The sequence below is a fragment of the Hydractinia symbiolongicarpus genome, chromosome 2, assembly GCF_029227915.1.
Source record: "Hydractinia symbiolongicarpus strain clone_291-10 chromosome 2, HSymV2.1, whole genome shotgun sequence".
Taxonomy (NCBI): Eukaryota; Metazoa; Cnidaria; class Hydrozoa; order Anthoathecata; family Hydractiniidae; genus Hydractinia; species Hydractinia symbiolongicarpus.
In genome coordinates, this window is record NC_079876.1 from 19520888 (window position 1) to 19539522 (window position 18635).

The 18635-nt window shown below is 32.3% G+C and overlaps 3 protein-coding genes and 1 pseudogene across 8 annotated transcripts in view; 2 read left to right on the forward strand and 2 right to left on the reverse strand.

The window, feature by feature from the left end:
• Positions 1 to 509: 509 nt before the first annotated feature.
• On the reverse strand, positions 510 to 5709 carry LOC130629898 (uncharacterized; annotated as a pseudogene).
• Positions 5710 to 7471: 1762 nt separating this feature from the next.
• LOC130629899 (zinc finger protein 534-like) lies at positions 7472 to 7849 on the forward strand. Its single transcript, XM_057443276.1, has one exon. It carries the CDS (start codon positions 7472 to 7474, stop codon positions 7847 to 7849), a length of 378 nt encoding a protein of 125 aa, XP_057299259.1.
• A 3357-nt stretch (positions 7850 to 11206) lies between these two features.
• Positions 11207 to 15425, reverse strand: LOC130629943 (heat shock 70 kDa protein 12B-like). Of its 3 annotated transcripts, none has more exons than XM_057443326.1 (4): positions 15153 to 15425; positions 14236 to 14460; positions 14012 to 14153; positions 11207 to 12418 (listed from the first exon to the last, which is right to left on the reverse strand). In XM_057443326.1, the coding sequence occupies exons 1-4, from the start codon at positions 15423 to 15425 to the stop codon at positions 11349 to 11351; spliced, it is 1710 nt and encodes a 569-aa protein (XP_057299309.1). In that variant the 3' UTR covers positions 11207 to 11348. The 3 variants fall into 3 exon arrangements, with proteins under 3 accessions (XP_057299309.1, XP_057299310.1, XP_057299311.1); XM_057443327.1 differs by lacking the exon at positions 15153 to 15425 and adding an exon at positions 14623 to 15057; XM_057443328.1 differs by lacking the exon at positions 15153 to 15425 and adding an exon at positions 14619 to 15057.
• A 59-nt stretch (positions 15426 to 15484) lies between these two features.
• The window catches only part of LOC130629944 (uncharacterized), a 65974-nt gene continuing 62823 nt past the window's right edge, over positions 15485 to 18635 (forward strand). For 2 of the 4 annotated variants that reach the window (XM_057443329.1, XM_057443333.1), the window contains exon 1: positions 15705 to 15867. In XM_057443329.1, the coding sequence (XP_057299312.1) occupies positions 15834 to 15867 (34 nt within the window). In that variant the 5' untranslated portion in view covers positions 15705 to 15833. The other 2 variants (XM_057443332.1, XM_057443331.1) reach the window with 2 other exon arrangements.

Below are 18635 nucleotides of genomic sequence, written 5' to 3' on the forward strand. Positions count from 1 at the left end.
ATTTATTATAACTTTTTCTACACTAATTTAACCATGGACAATTGAATTCAGCCGTTAAACACGATTGATTGTCCTCATAGTGTGCGACAAAAGTCCGACGGATTTCTACTGCGTAAGGTCAGTCCTTAACTCGGCCGAGTACAGGAATATTAAGCAGATATTCAGCGAGGTAAAATCAGATATCCGTAATAATCATGCACCTCAGGCGTGAGCGGCTGACAGAATATTTTTGGATATTTGTGCAGTCGTTTGCCGAGAGTCGAATATCTCAGCAGATGTCCGATATCGAATATCTCCTCGAGATATTCGATATCGGACATCAATTCGACACTAAGAAGAGAGTCATAAGCCAGTGCCTATATCGGCGCGCCTGCAAGAGTCTTTTTGATTCTTTTGAAGAGTCATTTGTGAAACTTGCGCGCGAGACAATTTGATTCTTCCGAAGAGTCATTTGTGAAACTTGCGTGGAGTCATTAAACGTTGATTCCCGTTGAGAATCAATAAACTAGACTTATTTGAAGAGTCAAAATTAGTAAGCATTAAAGTTGATCAATATTTATATTTCACACTTTTTAAATTTTATTACAGTTTTTTAATTTTAACATGTTATAAAAATTCGTTCAAAATATATACAAAAATGGTAAAAAGTATTTAATATTTTTTTATATTTCAGTTAATTTTTATTTTTTATTTTTCAGTTAAGCACAGTTTTCCTATTTTAACAGATAGATGTTGTAAAAATTAGTTCAAAATATATACAAAATATATACAAAAGTGTATATAAAAATCTATTAAATTGTTTTTTATTTTTCAGGTAGCACAGTTTTCTCGTTTAAAATATATACAAAAATGTTAAAAACGTATTAAATATTTTTATTATTTTTCCGTTAAGCAACCAAGTGTTAAACTAAAGTTACCCTGATAGTGTTAAAAAAAGAAAAATTATAAATCATAAGCAACTGTTAAGCGAATTTTAGTAATGAAATTATCAAAAAAATAACCACCTGGAGTGCTGGACCAAACTTTACTTGCTTAGCCTTAGTTGCTTATTGAAAAGTGTAAATAAATAAAGTCCTTTAAAATATATTATAAAAATTTGAAAAAAACAACATCATCAAGCAATATTATCCTTTCTTTTTAAAACATGAAGTAGGGATTAACTTCCAAACTTTGTTCAACACTAATAAACATCAATGTTTAATCTAAGTTTGTTTCTTATAAAATATAAATTCTTATAAAATCTTTTTTTTAAATAAATATAAAGTACAAAAAATATAATTAATTACACTTGAGCCTATTGATTAATGATATTACTTTGCTGTTGACTTTTGCAGCATCGTGCAAATTCCGGACATTTTTTTAAAAAAAATGTCAATGTGGCAGTCAGGTTCTATGGATAACATAAATTAAAAAGATAAAATGATGCCAGATAAACTTGAAAGGTAGAAATGAATTCTGAACACTCTGCTACAATGCATCCATCTACGACAACCTTGAACTGTTTGTCAAAAGCGGCTTCAACGATTGTGATCACCTCACTGGCACACATTATTTGAGGTTCTCTCTTAACGTCAAAATTGGAGAACAATGACTTAGCATCCTCCCTCAGTAGTGCCGGTACAAGGATGATTGCCAACGATCCCAAACAAGCTAAAAGCAGATGAGTAACATATACATAAATAAATAACGTATGAAGTAAAAAAAAAAAATCACAAATACTTTATTCAGAGAAACTTTTGCTGGTCCAAAAACCCACAAATTCTTTTGGATAAACATCCGCGACACTAAAACTTTGATGACAAACAATGACCTTTACCTTTATCAGTTTCCTCAGTGATTGAATCAATTGCTGACATTAACGAATCAACCCGGAATGTCTTTGGTGGTGATAATTTCAAAATTGTTTTAACCTTTGTTTCCGAAAAATATTCAGAAAACATAACTGGTAGATCGAGGTAAGTAAGACGGTTGAATTCATCCATTAGCTAAAGTATAAAAGAAGAATGAATTTTGATAAAGCATAAAGCATATCTCTACAATTAGAACACTATTAATCATATCTACCAGCTAAGATCTACTGTTTTGATTACTTTCAAACAAATAGCAACATCGTAATGAAGTTTACCTGTGCAGGATCAACCAGAATTGGATATTCATCATATTATATTAGCAACACTTTTTGACATATTAAGTATTTCAGCTCAACGCAATGGAAAAGTTTTGTCCAAAGCTGTTTTGATAACTGTTTGTTTTCGGTTGTATGGATAAACATTTGCTTGTTGCATTAATTTTTCTTTGTATAAATTAAGTGTTCGCTCATCTTATCCATCTGGGCTAGTGAGGTTAAAATTACTGACACCCCAAACGTTGGTTATTGCATATTGTAAGGATTGACTATGTGTTGCCTTCTGTCGTTTTTGAGCAAATAGCTAATTTGCAGCCTTACACTCAGGAATTTCTATGCATTTCCTTTTTCTGGTGTTTTTGAAGAAGTTTATTATTCTTCTTCTCAGGATAAACTAAATAAAAAAATGCATAACAATGGTTAAAACTAGGTAATTATTAGTAACGTTTTCTTTCGGAAAAGAAAAAATAATAACATGAAATACCTTAGAATCTCGTTCCGTAGGAAATTGCGGCTTTAAATGTGGCCATTTCATCACTAACGCATGGTATATCTCATCGTACTGCCAATCCGTTGGATGACTAATATTATCAAAAAGTTACGATAGCTTCTGATATTTTTTTCATATATTAAAAAATAAAAACTATTACTTATTAATTATACTTGATAACTTCTTCAAACAGTTGCTTATGTATTTCTGTCATTTCACTTGGTTTTGGAATGATCTTTTGGTCCATCTTCAAAACAATCGATGGGCTAATACGACCTATTTTCATAACAAATGGCCTAGGCCAAGGTTGAAAAGTGGAGTTTTTAATGTCTTTAGATAATCCTGAACTTTCACTAGTGTCAATATTGCTGTTGATTTCTGCCTCCGGTATTTCATCATTAGCAGATGAATGAGTTTCATCATTGGCACATGAATTGTCATTATTATTACTAACCACAATATCACTAACTGCACTTTTTTCAACAGAACTTGTGTTAGAGCATATTGCAGAAATTGTTGGGAGAGTCAATTGTGTTGAATGACAGACAAGGTCAACATTTTCTTGGTTAACATGTGGAATTACTGCCAACTTCCGCACTTGATGCAAACAGTTAAGATCATCCAAGTCTATGAATTCCTGAATTTCTTCATCATAGTACTGCTAATTAAAACACTCAGGTAACTTCACAGGTGAATTTGCAAATGATAAACATATGGCCTCAAGTAGTTCTGCTGAATTCAGAATTGATATAATTTTACGCATATTTTTGTAAACAACAACAAATTTCTTTTCTTCAGTGAATGCAATATCCATTATTATTGTTCTATAAAATAAATTTTTTTATTTTATTAAAACTATTGGATTAAACGCATTTAATGAGTTAACAAAAACATTTTACATTTATAACCCCTTTTTGAAAAGAAATTTGACAGCTAAAATGTTTTATCTTGATAAAATATAACATTGTCAAAACATGGATTGTCAATGAAAGAAAGAAAAAAAATGTAACCTGAAAATACCCATATTTAATACATTCTTCAAATTTTAAATAAATACCATCAAGAAAAACACAAGAGTCGACAAATTGGAATAATTCGACAGCTTTATTGTGTCATTATCAAACGAATATATACAAAACAAAAATTAAAAAAAGGTAAAGCAGGTATTAAAACTTATTTTGCACATAATACACAATTTATCACAAAACAGACTAAAGCAATACGTGATGATGCAAGGGTACATAAAATTTTCCGTCAATATAATACATTCCTAATGGATGAAAGTCCGGCAGGTGATCAATTCTAATTAATATATTGTTTTCACTTCTACGAACCAGGTAAGCATGAAAATGTGTGTCAAATTTTTCTATCAAGTTTTTGACGTAACAGAAACGGTGAGTCATTGATGATAAACACTGTAATTATTTCACCCATTTTAAGATTTTTAACATCAACAGAAACAACCACAACACCACCTGAATAAAATTTATTTCCATTGTTTGTTACACCCTGTGCTTCGAGAAGAGTTTGTGCAGCATGTGGTATAATTGGATTTAAGAGATCTTTATACAGTTCTGGAATTTCATTTATTGATTTTTCTTTACAACCAACTGGCATAATGTCATGAGATGAAAAGTATGAGTCTTCCTTGTTGTACAAATACATAAGCATCTGATGATGAATAGCCATAGACTTACATCCATTCATATAATTCCGTGAATTAGTGATTGAATTTTTAAAATAGCTGTGTTTGGATTCAAAACGAAGTGTCTTTATGAGCGGCCCAAATTTCCGAATGCTTGCAGGATAGTGTGTAATGAAATATGCCTTAGGTTTCAATGCTATCTCAGGAAATAAACAACAGTAATTCTTTAAAAAATTTGTAATTAAATGTTCTAAAATCTTAAGATGATTTTCACTAAATGTTGGAGCAGACAATCTCTTTACAATATCAATAAAATCAATCAACAACTTCCACATTTCATCATCTTCATCAACACCAGGACCTATCATCAATGGAAAAAGTTGTAGTAAGTTCCATATCTCGCATGCAGTTTGCTTTACCCTTAACTGTGCAAGGGGCCTTTATTTAATAATCTGTGGCTTATTAGACTTGTCAACCTCGGCATATGGAAAAGAGATAATAAAGTCATTTATTTTACTCAAAGTTGTTTTCTTTTGTTTTATCCAATGGATTATTATATCTGAGAGAAGGTCATTAGCAAATCCTTCTAAAATATCATGTGCTATATCACCTGGTGCACCATTTGTGATGTGATAATATTTAAGATCGTTTAAACACAACTTTGTTAACGAAGCATCCTTTTCAACCTCTAAGACCTGTGCGTCATAGGTTTCATTAGTTCTAACAACATCTTCACAATTGTTGTCCGAAATGGTGGGTTTTACGCGATTACAGAAGCGACAAAAACGTTCTACAGTGGAGAAGTTTTGGTAATATCCTCCAATAACATGGCATGCTAGATTATCTGCCACAAGCATTGATATAAGTACCGTAAGTGACATTTATTCCCTCAGATTCAAGCAATTTTAAGTCATCAAAAAGTGGTGAAAGAATTGATTTGTATGAATATGATTTTATTAATTGAGCATTGCACAACACTGCTAAGTGAATATCCTTTAATCGAGATCTGTGTTCTGGTTTTAAGTTACCAAGTATAAAATAGAATCCAGATATCTTAAATTTATTTGTTTTATTTCCCAAAGGATTGACAACCTGAAAGTCATCATGATAAAAATTATTTGTAAACTGTTTTTGAAAGCAGAAAATATTGGATTGCTTTGAAATAATGATCCATCCGAAAAACTGCGCAAAACCCCATTTTCTCTGTATGCAGTTTCAGAAAAAATATCATTAATGACATCCTTATGGTTTATAATCTGTTTTAATGTTTGTAAAATAGGTACATAATACACACAATCAGACTTTCCCTTCACCGTATCAAATCCAATTACTTTTTCAACTGGTGAAACATAATGATCCTTTTGTTCAATATATCTTTTTAAGGATGCTCCACTTGTAAATTTTAAAAGCGGACTTTCGAACGGACTATCACTTTCTAAGCACATTTTTGTCTCATAGTCTACAACAAAATTTTCATGATTATCTTGAAAAGATTTAATAATTTTTATTTTTTGAGAATATCTGTCTACTTATAAAATATGTGCCATTTTATGAGCTATAAATGATATTGCAGTCTCGGGTACATTATACTTCTCTCTCATTTCAAGTAAACTGTTGGCAACAATGTCATCAAAATTTAGGGATTGGTATGGATTCTCCATAAATGCATGATCTTCAGCACTACTAATAATAAAATCATCAGTACCATCAAGGTTTAAATCAACAGTAGGTACAGTCTCTTGCTCGTCACAAACTTCTTCATTTGAACTGTCATTATTTAATATATTTTGTGTAATATGAATATCTTTAACATTATCAACAAATTGCACAAATTTAGAATTAAATTCCATGTGACTTTTTCTTCTATGTCTTCTAAAACTTTTTTCATTTTTGAACTTGCTAACGCAACCTAAAATTCCACATTTCACAGAAAGGTTTGCATCTATTGAGTGAAAGTTCCATAAATGTTTGATAAGCCAGCTATAACCAACAGTATTTTATTCACATTCAAATTGACAATAAAACTTCATTTCTAAAAATCTATCCAAAAACCTTCTTTCTTGAAAAAGTTTAGCGATGCTAGCAGAGCACTGAGAACTTTAGTTTCTTTTGTTTATTCCGCGCGCTTTATTTTAATTGGCTTAAACGAGTTCCTTTGGTTTACTTATTTATTTGATTTTTTTTTAATTAGAGATTGATTTCTCTACCCTGGTGGTTATACAAAATACTTTCTTATTTTTCTCTTCTTTTCTTAACTTCAATACTTTTTTAATGTCTAAATAATATTATCCTAAAACTGTTTCTGGGTTTTTTTGTATCCAAACATTCTCTGTAAAGTCTCTATACAGGAGAATTTTTCGGCCATGTGACGGCAAAATCTCAAACTAAACGGACAGCCACGGATACGGGTTATTCAAGTTTTCACGTGTTTTTAATTTAATCATATATCTCTTATAATAATACGGAGCTTCTGTCTGTGACTTTTGTGAAGTGGATAAAATTTCTTTGATAAAGTCTATAAAACATCGCCTATAAATTTGTTCTGTAAATTAGCAAACTTTGACGTTAAAGCAATATTGACGTCAAAGGAAAGTATATTAAGATTAGTGAAGCCAATGCATTGCACTTTTAAAATTAAGGCTTAATAACTTGGAAACGGGTGGAAATAACTGACGTCATCTCCTGCGTGGGTAACTAGAGACTACCTGGGACCAAGTTGGGTAAGTTTTCCAAACCTGGGTCACCAAATCCGTTTCGGAATGGACGGGTAAATGACGTCATAAAAAAACCTTTAAACCCTAATATCTCTGCATCCGTTTGTCTCAAGTACACCATCCTATACATTTTCTTGATCAGCGTTTCAAGATCTACACGATGAAGGCAATAGGTACACAAATTTCTTGAAAATAAATTTTTGGGTTTGACAGGCCATTGCTGACGTCAACAAAATTTTTAACACCTTATATCTCCTTAGACTTTTGTCGAATACATATGATCCTATACATTATTGTGATCAGCGTTTTAACCTTTACACGTTATAAGCAACGAATAAACTAAACATGGCCAATTTTTTTTGTACCTGCACTGTTGACGTCAGCAAAAAATCTAAAACAACCTATTTTTCCATTGTCCTTCTGCCTAAGTGGATTTCTCCACGGGCTTTATCAACTAGTTTAATATAATCATAGGATTTTGCCGCGTTTGTAAGCAAATGATAAAACATTGCTGTATGAAGGATCATATACAGGAACACAAAGATGCTGTTTCTAAAAGTTGTGACCAATATCAACAAACATTTCGTGGAAATTGTGAACTAAAACAACACGTCTTGATATCTCATGAGGATTTAAGATACAGTTGTAAACAGTGTGACAAAAAATATCGCAGTAAAAGCGGCTTGGGTATGCACTTAATAGTGGAACATTCTCCTGTTAATATTTTAAATCCTGTAACTGACTCAGTTGAACATCTTCAAGATAACTCATTGCAAACTGGAATGTCCCTGTATACTTGCGATATATGCGAGAGAACATTAAATGGGAAGCATAATTTGTTACGACACAAAAATACGGATAATGGGAAGTGTTAAAGAAATGAAAATCTCTTATAATAATACGGAGCTTCTGTCTGTGACTTTTGCAAAGTGGATAAAATTTCTTTGATAAAGTCTATAAAACATCGCCTATAAATTTGTTCTGTAAATTAGCAAACTTTGACGTTAAAGCAATATTGACGTCAAAGGAAAGTATATTAAGATTAGTGAAGCCATTGCATTGCACTTTTAAATTTAAGGCTTAATAACTTGGAAACGGGTGGAAATAACTGACGTCATCTCCTGCGTGGGTAACTAGGGACTACCTAGGACCAATTTGGGTAAGTTTCCCAAACCTGGGTCCCCAAATCCGTTTCGGAATGGGTGGGTTGATGACGTCATCAAAAAACCTTTAAACCCTAATATCTCGGCAACCGTTTGTCAAAAGTACATAATCCTATACATTTTCTTGATCAGCGTTTCAAGATCGATGCGATAGAGGCAACAGGTATACAAATTTCTAGAAAAAAATTATCGGTTTTGACGGGGCCATTGCTGACGTCAGCAAAATCTTTAAATTCTTATATCTCATTAACATCAAAATTTTTATCCTGCTTTAGTGGATTTTTCCACGGGCTTTATCGACTAGTAATGTTAATAAATTATTTTTGTGTAAATTTTGTGTTCCATTAAAGAGGTTTAAACAACTTAAATACATGAACGATCATGTAAAGTCTTTTCATCAAACTATGTCACCAGTAGAAGATGTGAGAAAAACGAATAACTGCTATCCATGTCAGAAGTGCAATAAAAAATTTAAAACACGAGCTGGAAGGCCATACCATTTAAAGAAAAATCATATTTCATAAAAGCCCTTAATCCAGGGGAAAAACATTGTTAGTGTATTTCTTGTATATATTTTATTTCTTATATTATATTTTTATTTCTTATATTATATTTTTATACATTTTGTTCTTATATAGACTATGCAGAAATTCAGGTTGGGTACATTTGGAATTATGTTCTTAATTTTTGGCAAAATTTCAAACACAACGCAAAGGACCTTCAAAAATTTTGTTGGTGCCATTAAGGGGGACGGGGTCTGTAATTAAAAAAAATCCATTTAGGATCAGAAAGTATCTAAAATTAGTATATGTGCGTATATTTCATTGACAAAAAAGCCTTAAAATAAAGGAGTGATTGTGCAAATTTTTTTAGGGATCTGTTAAGATGGTGAGGGGTCTGACTCTTAATGGCGATATACCGTTGATGACACCTGAAAAATTTTTTTGAAGGCCCCTAAACTAGGTTCATATAAAACTTTTGGTACAGGAATTTTTGGAGAAAGAAAATTTTGGTGGCTGTCGAAAAAAGCTTTATTTTAACAGGAATATAACTTGTTTCTCTTAACCCTATTCGGTCCGAGGGGGGCGGATTCCGCCCCCCCTGACGGTTTTTTTTTTTAACTCCTGATTGCTTTCTTATATGGCTATGATACTTACTGAGTTTCAACATTTATCTATTAGACACCTGCATGCTAAATTTTTAGGTCCCATACCATATAGAGGCTTTGATATTGGCCATTACTCGAAACTACCCCCAAAAATCTCTATGAAATCCTTATAATGGGGGAAATATAATAACTCCTGTTAGGATTATCCATAGAACTTGAAACTTGCAACACAACTTTGTTTCGTCAAGAAGAATCATTTTGAATAATTTTGACACGTGACTAATCCGATTTCCCGATTTTGTCGGATTTTACCCGAAAATCGGGAAAAAACGGATTTTCGGTCAATTTTTGGCAATTTTTTATTCGATCCATGTAAAAACCGGAAGATATGTTAAAAACATTTTATTGAGCTTTTAGAAACTTCAAACAGAATGTAAAAATTCGCTCTAGAACAAAAGTAATTATATTTTAAGCAGATAGTGGCATTTTTAACAATTTTCAAGGTTCTGATGACGTCACAGAAAATGTGCTGACGCAAGCAAAAATTTATTGCCGCCATTTTGTTCTGTTTATGACGTACTATAAGTGTTCCAAGTTTGATTCAATTTGAACAATCCTATGAAAAGTTATTGAGGGGGGGCGGAATCCGCCCCCCCCCCCCCCGGTCATAGTATGTTCGAAAAACCCCGGACCAAATAGGGTTAAGAAACACAAAAAAGGCTATTGTTAGCTAAAGATCAACATTTTTATATATATTTTTGTTGACAAAAGGGAAAATAAAAGTTAATTTCTTGCCCTAGTTTACCTGTTACTTTTTACATTTCCACAGCAATTTGATGCATATATGTGCTTTTTTGTATAATTTTGTGTGATAATATAATTTTATAATTATCCATGGTCATGTTTTTTATACTGGTCTGGAAAGGAAGTTTCTGTCTTGGCAAAAATTTTAAAGGAAAAAAACCTCTATGATTTAACCCTAAAACTTAACACGATAAAAATGTACTCATGCAACACTTTCACGTGAGAAATTTGAAAACTATAGGTTTGGCCTAAAACCCTTTGCAAGTAATTTCTATACAAAGTTTCGCGAAAATTGGTACGCGCAAAATTAGTACAAATAATGTACTAATTGTCTTCTTGTAATTTAGCTGAAAGTCTGGAAACATGTCCGATAACTAAAAAAGGCAGCCAGATTCTTAATAAACATGCAACGAATAGCACAAAAATCATTGAACGCACAACACTTATTGAACGCACGACAATGATTAAACGCACAACAATCATTGAACGCACAACAATCATTGAACGCACGACAATCATTGAACGCACGACAATCATTGAACGCACAACAATCATTGAACGCACAACAATCATTAAACGCACAACAATCATTGAACGCACAACAATCATTGAACGCACAACAATCATTGAACGCACAACAATCATTGAACGCACAACAATCATTGAACGCACAACAATCATTGAACGCACAACAATCATTGAACGCACAACAATCATTGAACGCACAACAATCATATTTTTGTTTTTTCAGCAGTTCGTGTAAAAGTATAGTTTTCTTATCGCTATGTTAAACTTCAACTTTATTAGAACGTTGTTTACTTAACTGTAAAGTTTCACAGTCTTCAACATTGGGGTAGAGAAGATGTGGGGGAATTGATCTGTTTTCTGGTTTCTAATGTAAAGAAGGCGGGGCTTTTTTTACAGTCTCTTGAGATTTGTTTAAAGAGTTTTGTCCTAGATTAAAGTTGCACTTTCTATTTGTCATAAAAAGGTTTAATGACCAGTTTTGTTTTTTTATGCGCAACGTATGTTATTTGTTCATTGTTGTGTATTTACCATAATAAATATCGAGTGTAACTAATAGTCTTGGAAAGGGAGATCTTCTCTGCATGCTATTAACATCTCTAGCGCCAATGGAATAAATATGTAAGAACACATTTTATTTCATTTAAAATGTATTTTATCCTGCCATTTTATTAATATTGTTTTGCTTTACATATAATTAATTAATATTCAATTTAAATGTAATTTTCATTGCAACGTCATTACAGTGCTCATTTGCTTTACATCTTTTCGTGTTTATTGCGTGCTCAAAAAGTCAAAAGTAGCGTGTCGTCTGTTGCCGCTACTAATATCAAGAACATCAACAAAGAATTCGGTATTTCCAAATACGATATCAACCTTTAGTACTCGATTTAAGCCCTTTTCTACGTTTGGTGTCTGGACAATTATCTCTCCAACTTTTTTGCAACCTCCTTCATCACAGTAGCGAACAGTTCTGTTTGAACTGGCGTAAATCGGAAATGATACCTCGCTTTGCGTGCTGAAAGAAGGGCAATATGTTTTTGAGATCATTCCAACTTGCCCAACTTCTACTTCTTCGTTTATTGTCACAACTGTGTGAAAAACGTTATTACACTTAATTTTACCATCTTCGTTTACATATTTCAACCTTTCTGGATGACTTCCTTCAATAAAATCTTCGTTGATTTCTATTCCGTACGTCTTTAAGCTTCTTCGACTGCTTATTAAATTGATATTCCATCCAGTCATGACAGCGCCTTTGAGCACTGCTAATTCTGAATTTTCAGGCCAATGAATATCAGAAATCAACGATTGCACATCCTCGCGCACTATGCTTGAATTTGAAAAACCACCGACCATGTTCACGAAGTCTAAGTCGCGAAGTTCTGCTTTCTCTAGCAACTTCTCCGTGTGGCGTTTGATTTTTGAAGACATTTCTTTGATCAAATCAGTAACGACCTTTCTTGGAATTTTCAAAGTCTCTCCGCCCTGTATAAACGCCCCTTTACTATTATTAAGATCAGAACAACCTTGGCCAATATCTTGGTGTGTTTCTTCCTTGTATATTTTTATGACAGCATTCGTGAGGTACATACTGTAGAATTCTTGAATGCATTCATCTAAACTTATTTTGATTTCTTCAAATTCTCTTCTCATTTTCAACCAATGATCAGGATGTAGGTTTTTTAACTTTTGAATTACTTTTGGCGTAAAAACCTTTTCCAAGTATTTCTCAAACTCTTCGTTAACATTGGAGCCACCCCAAGCACCACCGGATGGCATATGCAATGATCTTAGCTGACCATTCTCCAATATTTGATGAAAACTTGCGTCCACAGTTCCTCCTGAAAATATAAATTGTTGTTTTTGAATTGTTATGCTTCGCAGTCGTAGACAAGTTTAGAACTTATAATTCATTAATGAAGCTTTCCGTGCGCTTTTTACACCATCTCACTAAATTAACAAGTATAATTAAATTTAATTATGCACAGATAAAAAGCTTTACCAAAAGCAAAAAGGTACTTTACGATACCTCATTTCCAAATAAGTTTATCAAGTTAATATCTAATTCATCTTTGATTTCAGGTGTAAACTTTCAAACAAAAAATGTCCTAATATTTTACGTTTTCAATTGTTGGACGTGGTTAAAACCCTCCATGAGAAAGCGTGTCCAGCTTTAAGCACCGCGTGCCTCGCTGGTTCACATTTTCCCTGAAGTTTGTCGCGTTCAGCATAAATACATTGACTAAAAACGATTTCATTACTTCGGAAACTCAGTATTTTTGTCTCTTCAGAAGGACATACCATTTTTAAAATAGAAAACGCAGTTATGATGTGGAATTTCGCTTCACCAGTATTTTAGCAGATAAGGCCCAAACAAAGAATTAAGTTCTTTACCGTAAAAATATTGATCTTCGAAGTTGATGAATAAGTTTCGAACGATCATAACACAACAGAAAAAAAAATTAATTTTTTTGTTTTATTGTTAAAAATGTTAAAAACCGCAATTCTTTGTCGCGGTTTAAATATTTGCACAGGCACACAAAGGATCTTTTCTAACAAATTTCACAGTAGCAAATTTTTTTTTCCCAAAAACTATTTATAGCAAATGTTACAACAGCGCCGTGAACACCCTTTTTATTTTTAGGGAATCTAGAGATTTTAGCATCTAAGGAGGTCCCACCATGATTGAGGACAACGAATTTTTTCTCTCGTATTTCGGCCTTCTTTAATGACTGAAACAGCCTCCTTAAAGTTGTTTTTGTAAGAAATATCAGGCATCGTGTAAAAAGAAAAATGTATAAAGACTGTCTTTTAGGTAAAATGTAAAATGAAACACCCCTTTAAAACATAGGGTTAAAGGATAGGGCAACTCATAAATCCCTAGCAATCTAAGAGGGATATTGTTTCTGTAACTTAGGCTGAACAAGACAAACTTTAGAGAAATTTAAGCCAGCGAGACACATGACGCTTGAAGCTGAAAATACTTTGGAGGGCTCCATCTTAACATTAGAAAACGTAAAGTAGCTATTCGACGCGTTTTTCATTCGAAAGTTCAATCATACAATCATAGATCAATTAGATATAAGAATTAAGTTGACATAAAGTACCTTGAGCTTTTCTTAAACCCTTTTTATTTGTATCTATGTATAGTTAATTATAGTTGTTTTTTTATATAGTGTGATAATGTATATAGCGCATGAGAAACTTCGCTAATAAATATTTTAGACTTTTTTCATGAAATATGAATTGTTTCTTAGATTCAGGGATTCTAAGAATTTTTAAGGATTTCAAAGAATTTTAGAATTTTGTTAGAATCCCTGAACCTTTTCAGGGTATATCAACATGCATATCAAGCAGACTACAACAACGACAAAGACAACAACAAAACGGCGACGACGACGACGGTGTCGACGATGGCATAAGTTAAGTTTTACCTCCATTATCAAGCACAAGGTATTTTGTTCCAGGTTTATTTTTTAGTGCTATCTGAAATTCAGCAACGTCTTTGTGTTGACAATAGATGGACGCACATTCTGGTTCCAAAGCAATTGATAAATTTGCTTTGGGGATGCCAGCCTATATGAAAAATAGAAAAAATATTTTTCCTAGTAATTGAATATTGCTTATTTACAGGAAAACGTTATACGAAGATGCCTGCCTTTTCTCCTGCTTCCCTCATAAATTGTTTCGCCGCATGAGACCATATGGCTGGAACAGTAAGTACCCATTTCACTCGATCTACCTCCATCATGTTATTAGGACTTCTATTGTTGATAGCGTTTAAACAGTGTTCTTTAAAAAAACGTATTGCTTCACTGAAGACTTGAAGAGCTGTCATTAGTTTTCCATCTTCAGATCTTAGAAACATTTCTCGCGATATTCTCTAAGAAAAAGAAAATATATTAACAATATAACATTAAGAAAGATTGAAAGACTGAGTGAAATTGTTTATATATATTCTGACAGATTATAGGAATAATTGATTTGAAGCAAACTTTTTTGATTAACATTTCAACGAACAAAAAGTTAAAGAGAACTCACGTACGGTGTAGCTACAAGTGATATCTCCCAAACAAGATTTTGTAAGGATGTTTTTTTTGGCTGGAATTTGCAACAAGAAATGTTTAGTTTTATATTATCAATGACTACTAAAAATTTTTCTTAGAATTATCTTGAAAGTTTCTTGGGAATTTCTTTGTATTTATACACGTTTTTTACATTTGGTACAAGAGATATATAAGTTTTACCAAGAATTATCTTGTTTTGTTTTTTTAATGTAAACGTAAAAGCGTTCAAGCAAAAAGTAATGTTATCGCTTTTATTAACACAGCCATCAGCTGAGTAAAGTGTTGTTCTTGGTTAGGAGAAAATCGCATTACATCAAACTGTCCCACCGACTTGCTCATAAGTTTAAATTCAATTATTATTCCTTCTCTTTTCAATAGTCCATGTTACAATGTTTTGTAAGTCTGAAATAGCCGAGGTCTCTACATTCAGCATCAACTCTATGTGTATCTTGACGAAAGTTGCGTTAACTCTCTCGACCACTAGACACCAAAAAACAGTAATACTTACTTCATTGTTAAGTTTCATTTTAAATCTTTGAAAATAATATCCATCATATTCAGGATTCTCACACATAAACTTCTCAGCGTGTCGACCAAAGGCTTTAAAGTTTTGGTTGGCATCGAATAATATAATGGTTGGTGTTTTAAAGGCGTTGTTCGCCCAAGCTCTGTTTAAATGGATGGTGCTTTTATCGTAAGCGTACGAGTAAGCATATCCACTGTATGTGGTGCCAAAATCGATAGCTACCACAATTTCAATGCGATCAAAGATATCCATCATTTAAAGTATTATAGCTAATAATACTACTTCGAGATCTACTAAACTTTAAAGTCTTTCGATCAAAGCGTGTTACAATCAACAAAGCAATCTGGTTTTTCCATGTGTGCTTATTATATTTTCTTAATGTAACGTCGCATGTGGCATATATGTTGAACTATCGAGACTATAAATGTGGTTTGTTTTGTTAGGGTAGGTATGAGTCATGGTTTCTTTTTTGCTGAACGTTATTTTCAGAGCGTGTTTTCGTTATGCAGTCGTAAGTCTCGTTTATTTTTTTAATTAAGTCTGCCATTAGATTCTTTCTGTTATTTTTATTCCTGCTTAAAGCAATTTAAATTAAGACGACTCTTTATGTTTAGGCGGTGAAAGAAGTTTTAATAAAACGTAGTTGGTTTTGAAGCACGAGACATGCGTATTAAAGTATCATGGAATGAAAATATGAGTATGTGTTATTTTCTTTCTTAATATTTTAATCGCGTAGCAAGTTGTTTGAAATACAAATGTATCTATTTTTTACTGCTAGTTTACAACGTCTTTGCAAATAAGCCGCATTGCAAATAAGCCGTATTTCCCAAAGCAACCGAGCTAACATATAAAGCAAATAATAATACGCAAAAAGTGTGGGAGAGAACCGAAAAAAAAAAGAAAGAATATTATTGATGTTAGTGGTATATATGTCCATATGTTTGTTTTTCGTTTTACTGACATCTGCAAAAAAATCCTCACAAAGAATCTTTTAAGGAGAGAATTTTGCTAGATTCTCATCACAACATATTTTTTAAAGGTATGATTTTGGAGTTAGGTTGTGCATAATTCGGTAAATCAATCTGGACAATTTTATTTCAATATTTGTAAACAACATTTAAAGCCACATATTCTTAATTGTTTTTTTTGTTTTTTTTTAATGAACAGACCAAAAACAATCGAGAGTATCACCAACTCTCCCTGTCAAGCCAGTAAGAATGTAGATAAATTATGTAGGAAAACTTTCACAATTCTTAATCTTAGTACCTAATGTATTTAAAATTAAGAATTTATCATTTTATCTTTCTCGTGCTTTAATAAAAGAAATGTTTTTTTGACAACCAAAGTTTAGATAAATATTATACTTCACATTTATTATGTTTCCTTTCAAACATTCTTGGCAAACACGACTCATATTCACCAGACACCTTTGAAAGACGCTCTCAAACGTAGAAACTTATTTTGTATATATGTATATACATCTAATTAAATTACATCACCCTCGTGCCCAGTTTTTTTTGTCTTTTTGATATGAGAGAAGACGTTGAATAATACCCTGGTATCGTTGACCGGGTAGTGAAATATTATTGTCTTTCACATTCTCACATAATCTTTACGTTAGTCAGCACTTTTCCAGGTCAGGTTTAAAATGGCGCATGGAGCCGTGGTCAATTATATTTGTAAACAACAAAACCTTGTTTTAAAGCCAGCTAAATTTATAAAAAACGTTTGTTGTTACTTTGTTAGATTTATTGAAATATTAATGACTGGTTCATGGTGTCGCGTTGTACATTAAGAAAGTAAATAGCGGCAGAAAAAAGTAGATTGTTGAAATAAGAAAAAGCGTATGTAGCTAGCCAACAAGGTCTTAAATTTGTTTAGCACGTAGTAGGTGATCAAAAACCTAATGTAGACGTTGATGATAGCTAGTTTTATATATTTTAGTTTGGTATTTTCTTTACATTTAGCTTTTAGCAAAATTTTTTCAAAGAAAAAATTTGCAAAATTAAAGAGGATTGAAAACTTTGTTTCCTTGTTCATCAATGAAATTTCTCCCAAAGACTTTCATGTTTGAAATCGGATTCACAAGAATAAATCCCACAAATTCGTATACTCCTGGGGACACTGTTTGCAAAAAAATTATCATATATTCATTTAAAAATGATGAATTTATTTAAAGAAAGAGAATTTAATTAATAAATTAGGGAAAGGGAGTCTAGTGTCTCTGAGAAATATCTTAATTATATAACTACCTTAACCGTATTCATGCAGGAACGGGTAAAATCAACCTACCCGCAGCTGATGTTATGGTGACTTTACTTTTATGGCATCCTGCAACAGAATTAATCAACACGATTAGGGAAGATTTTTTTAATGTCTATCTGTCAGATAGTGCGTTCAAAAAATTAGCAAATATGAAACTGTATTGACCACTCAATAATGGCACACATTTTTATTTAGACCCTGAGACTCGACATATTTCAATCATGAGGTTGCTCGTAATGTTTTTTCCACATGTTTCTTTGTCAAAATTGATATTCTGTCAAAAATCATTTATCGGTGTCCCTAAAAATGGCCAAAATCAGGAGCTCAAGAACTATGATGAAAGTAAAAATATTTTGCGACTCAATTTTATCAAACCAGCCTAAAAACGTCATACCAAGTTTCAAGTCTTTATTTAAATATTACTTTTAGCAAAAGGTATGGTTTCGAAAGAGAAATATTTTTTTAAAACCCACTTTGCTGGACATTTTTATCTTTATCCCCTTTAGTACATAGACTCATACTTGTTAATGTATCCAAATTAAAGAGGTATTTTAAACAAGATATTTTAAACTTGCTAACTTTGCAAAAAAAATAGTTCTCGTAAAAATTTAAAACTGTTTCAAAAACTATTTTGCACAAAATTTAATTCCCCTAAAGTATCCCTCAATAGTTCTGTTCTTTTACATAACTGAATGTTCAGAAACTTTTGTAAATTATTTGAAACCTTGAAATTTTAGCTCATCACAAATTTCAAGATTACTGAATGTCCATGAAGCAAGACTTCGAGAAATTATACCAATCATAAAAGGTTATTGTCTATATTATAAACTTCATTTCTAATTAATTTATGACCCATAACTTCACTTAAGATTTATCTTGATAACATAGAAGTACTTCGGTTCCATCCCATACCAAGGCAGACTGTTAAAATCTGAAGCTGTCTACATATATCCAGAAGTTATTCTGCCCTTCTCTTCACTCCCTTTCTTTTATAGGATTCAAAACGCCACAAAAATAAAAACTTTTCCATAATCTGGATTTGAAATCTAAACAATGAACCATCTAAGTGCAGCAAACAAAACTTTTTTCAGGAAGTACTTTAGTAGCTAGCTAAATTATATTAAAGTATTACTTATGACGTTCTCGCATAATATGGCCATATATTAACCTAAAATTGCTCCCCTACTAATGGTGTATCCT

Bases quoted from the DNA above. Each gene is read 5' to 3' on its own strand.
- LOC130629943 (XM_057443326.1), bottom strand. From the start codon at position 15,425: ATGATGGATATCTTTGATCGCATTGAAATTGTGGTAGCTATCGATTTT. The intron at 14,461-15,152 runs GTAAGTATTACT...TCTTTTTCTTAG, and splicing joins AAATGAAACTTAACAATGAA to AGAATATCGCGAGAAATGTT. The intron at 14,154-14,235 runs GCAGGCATCTTC...TTTTTCATATAG, and splicing joins TGAGGGAAGCAGGAGAAAAG to GCTGGCATCCCCAAAGCAAA.
- LOC130629899 (XM_057443276.1), top strand. From the start codon at position 7,472: ATGATAAAACATTGCTGTATGAAGGATCATATACAGGAACACAAAGAT.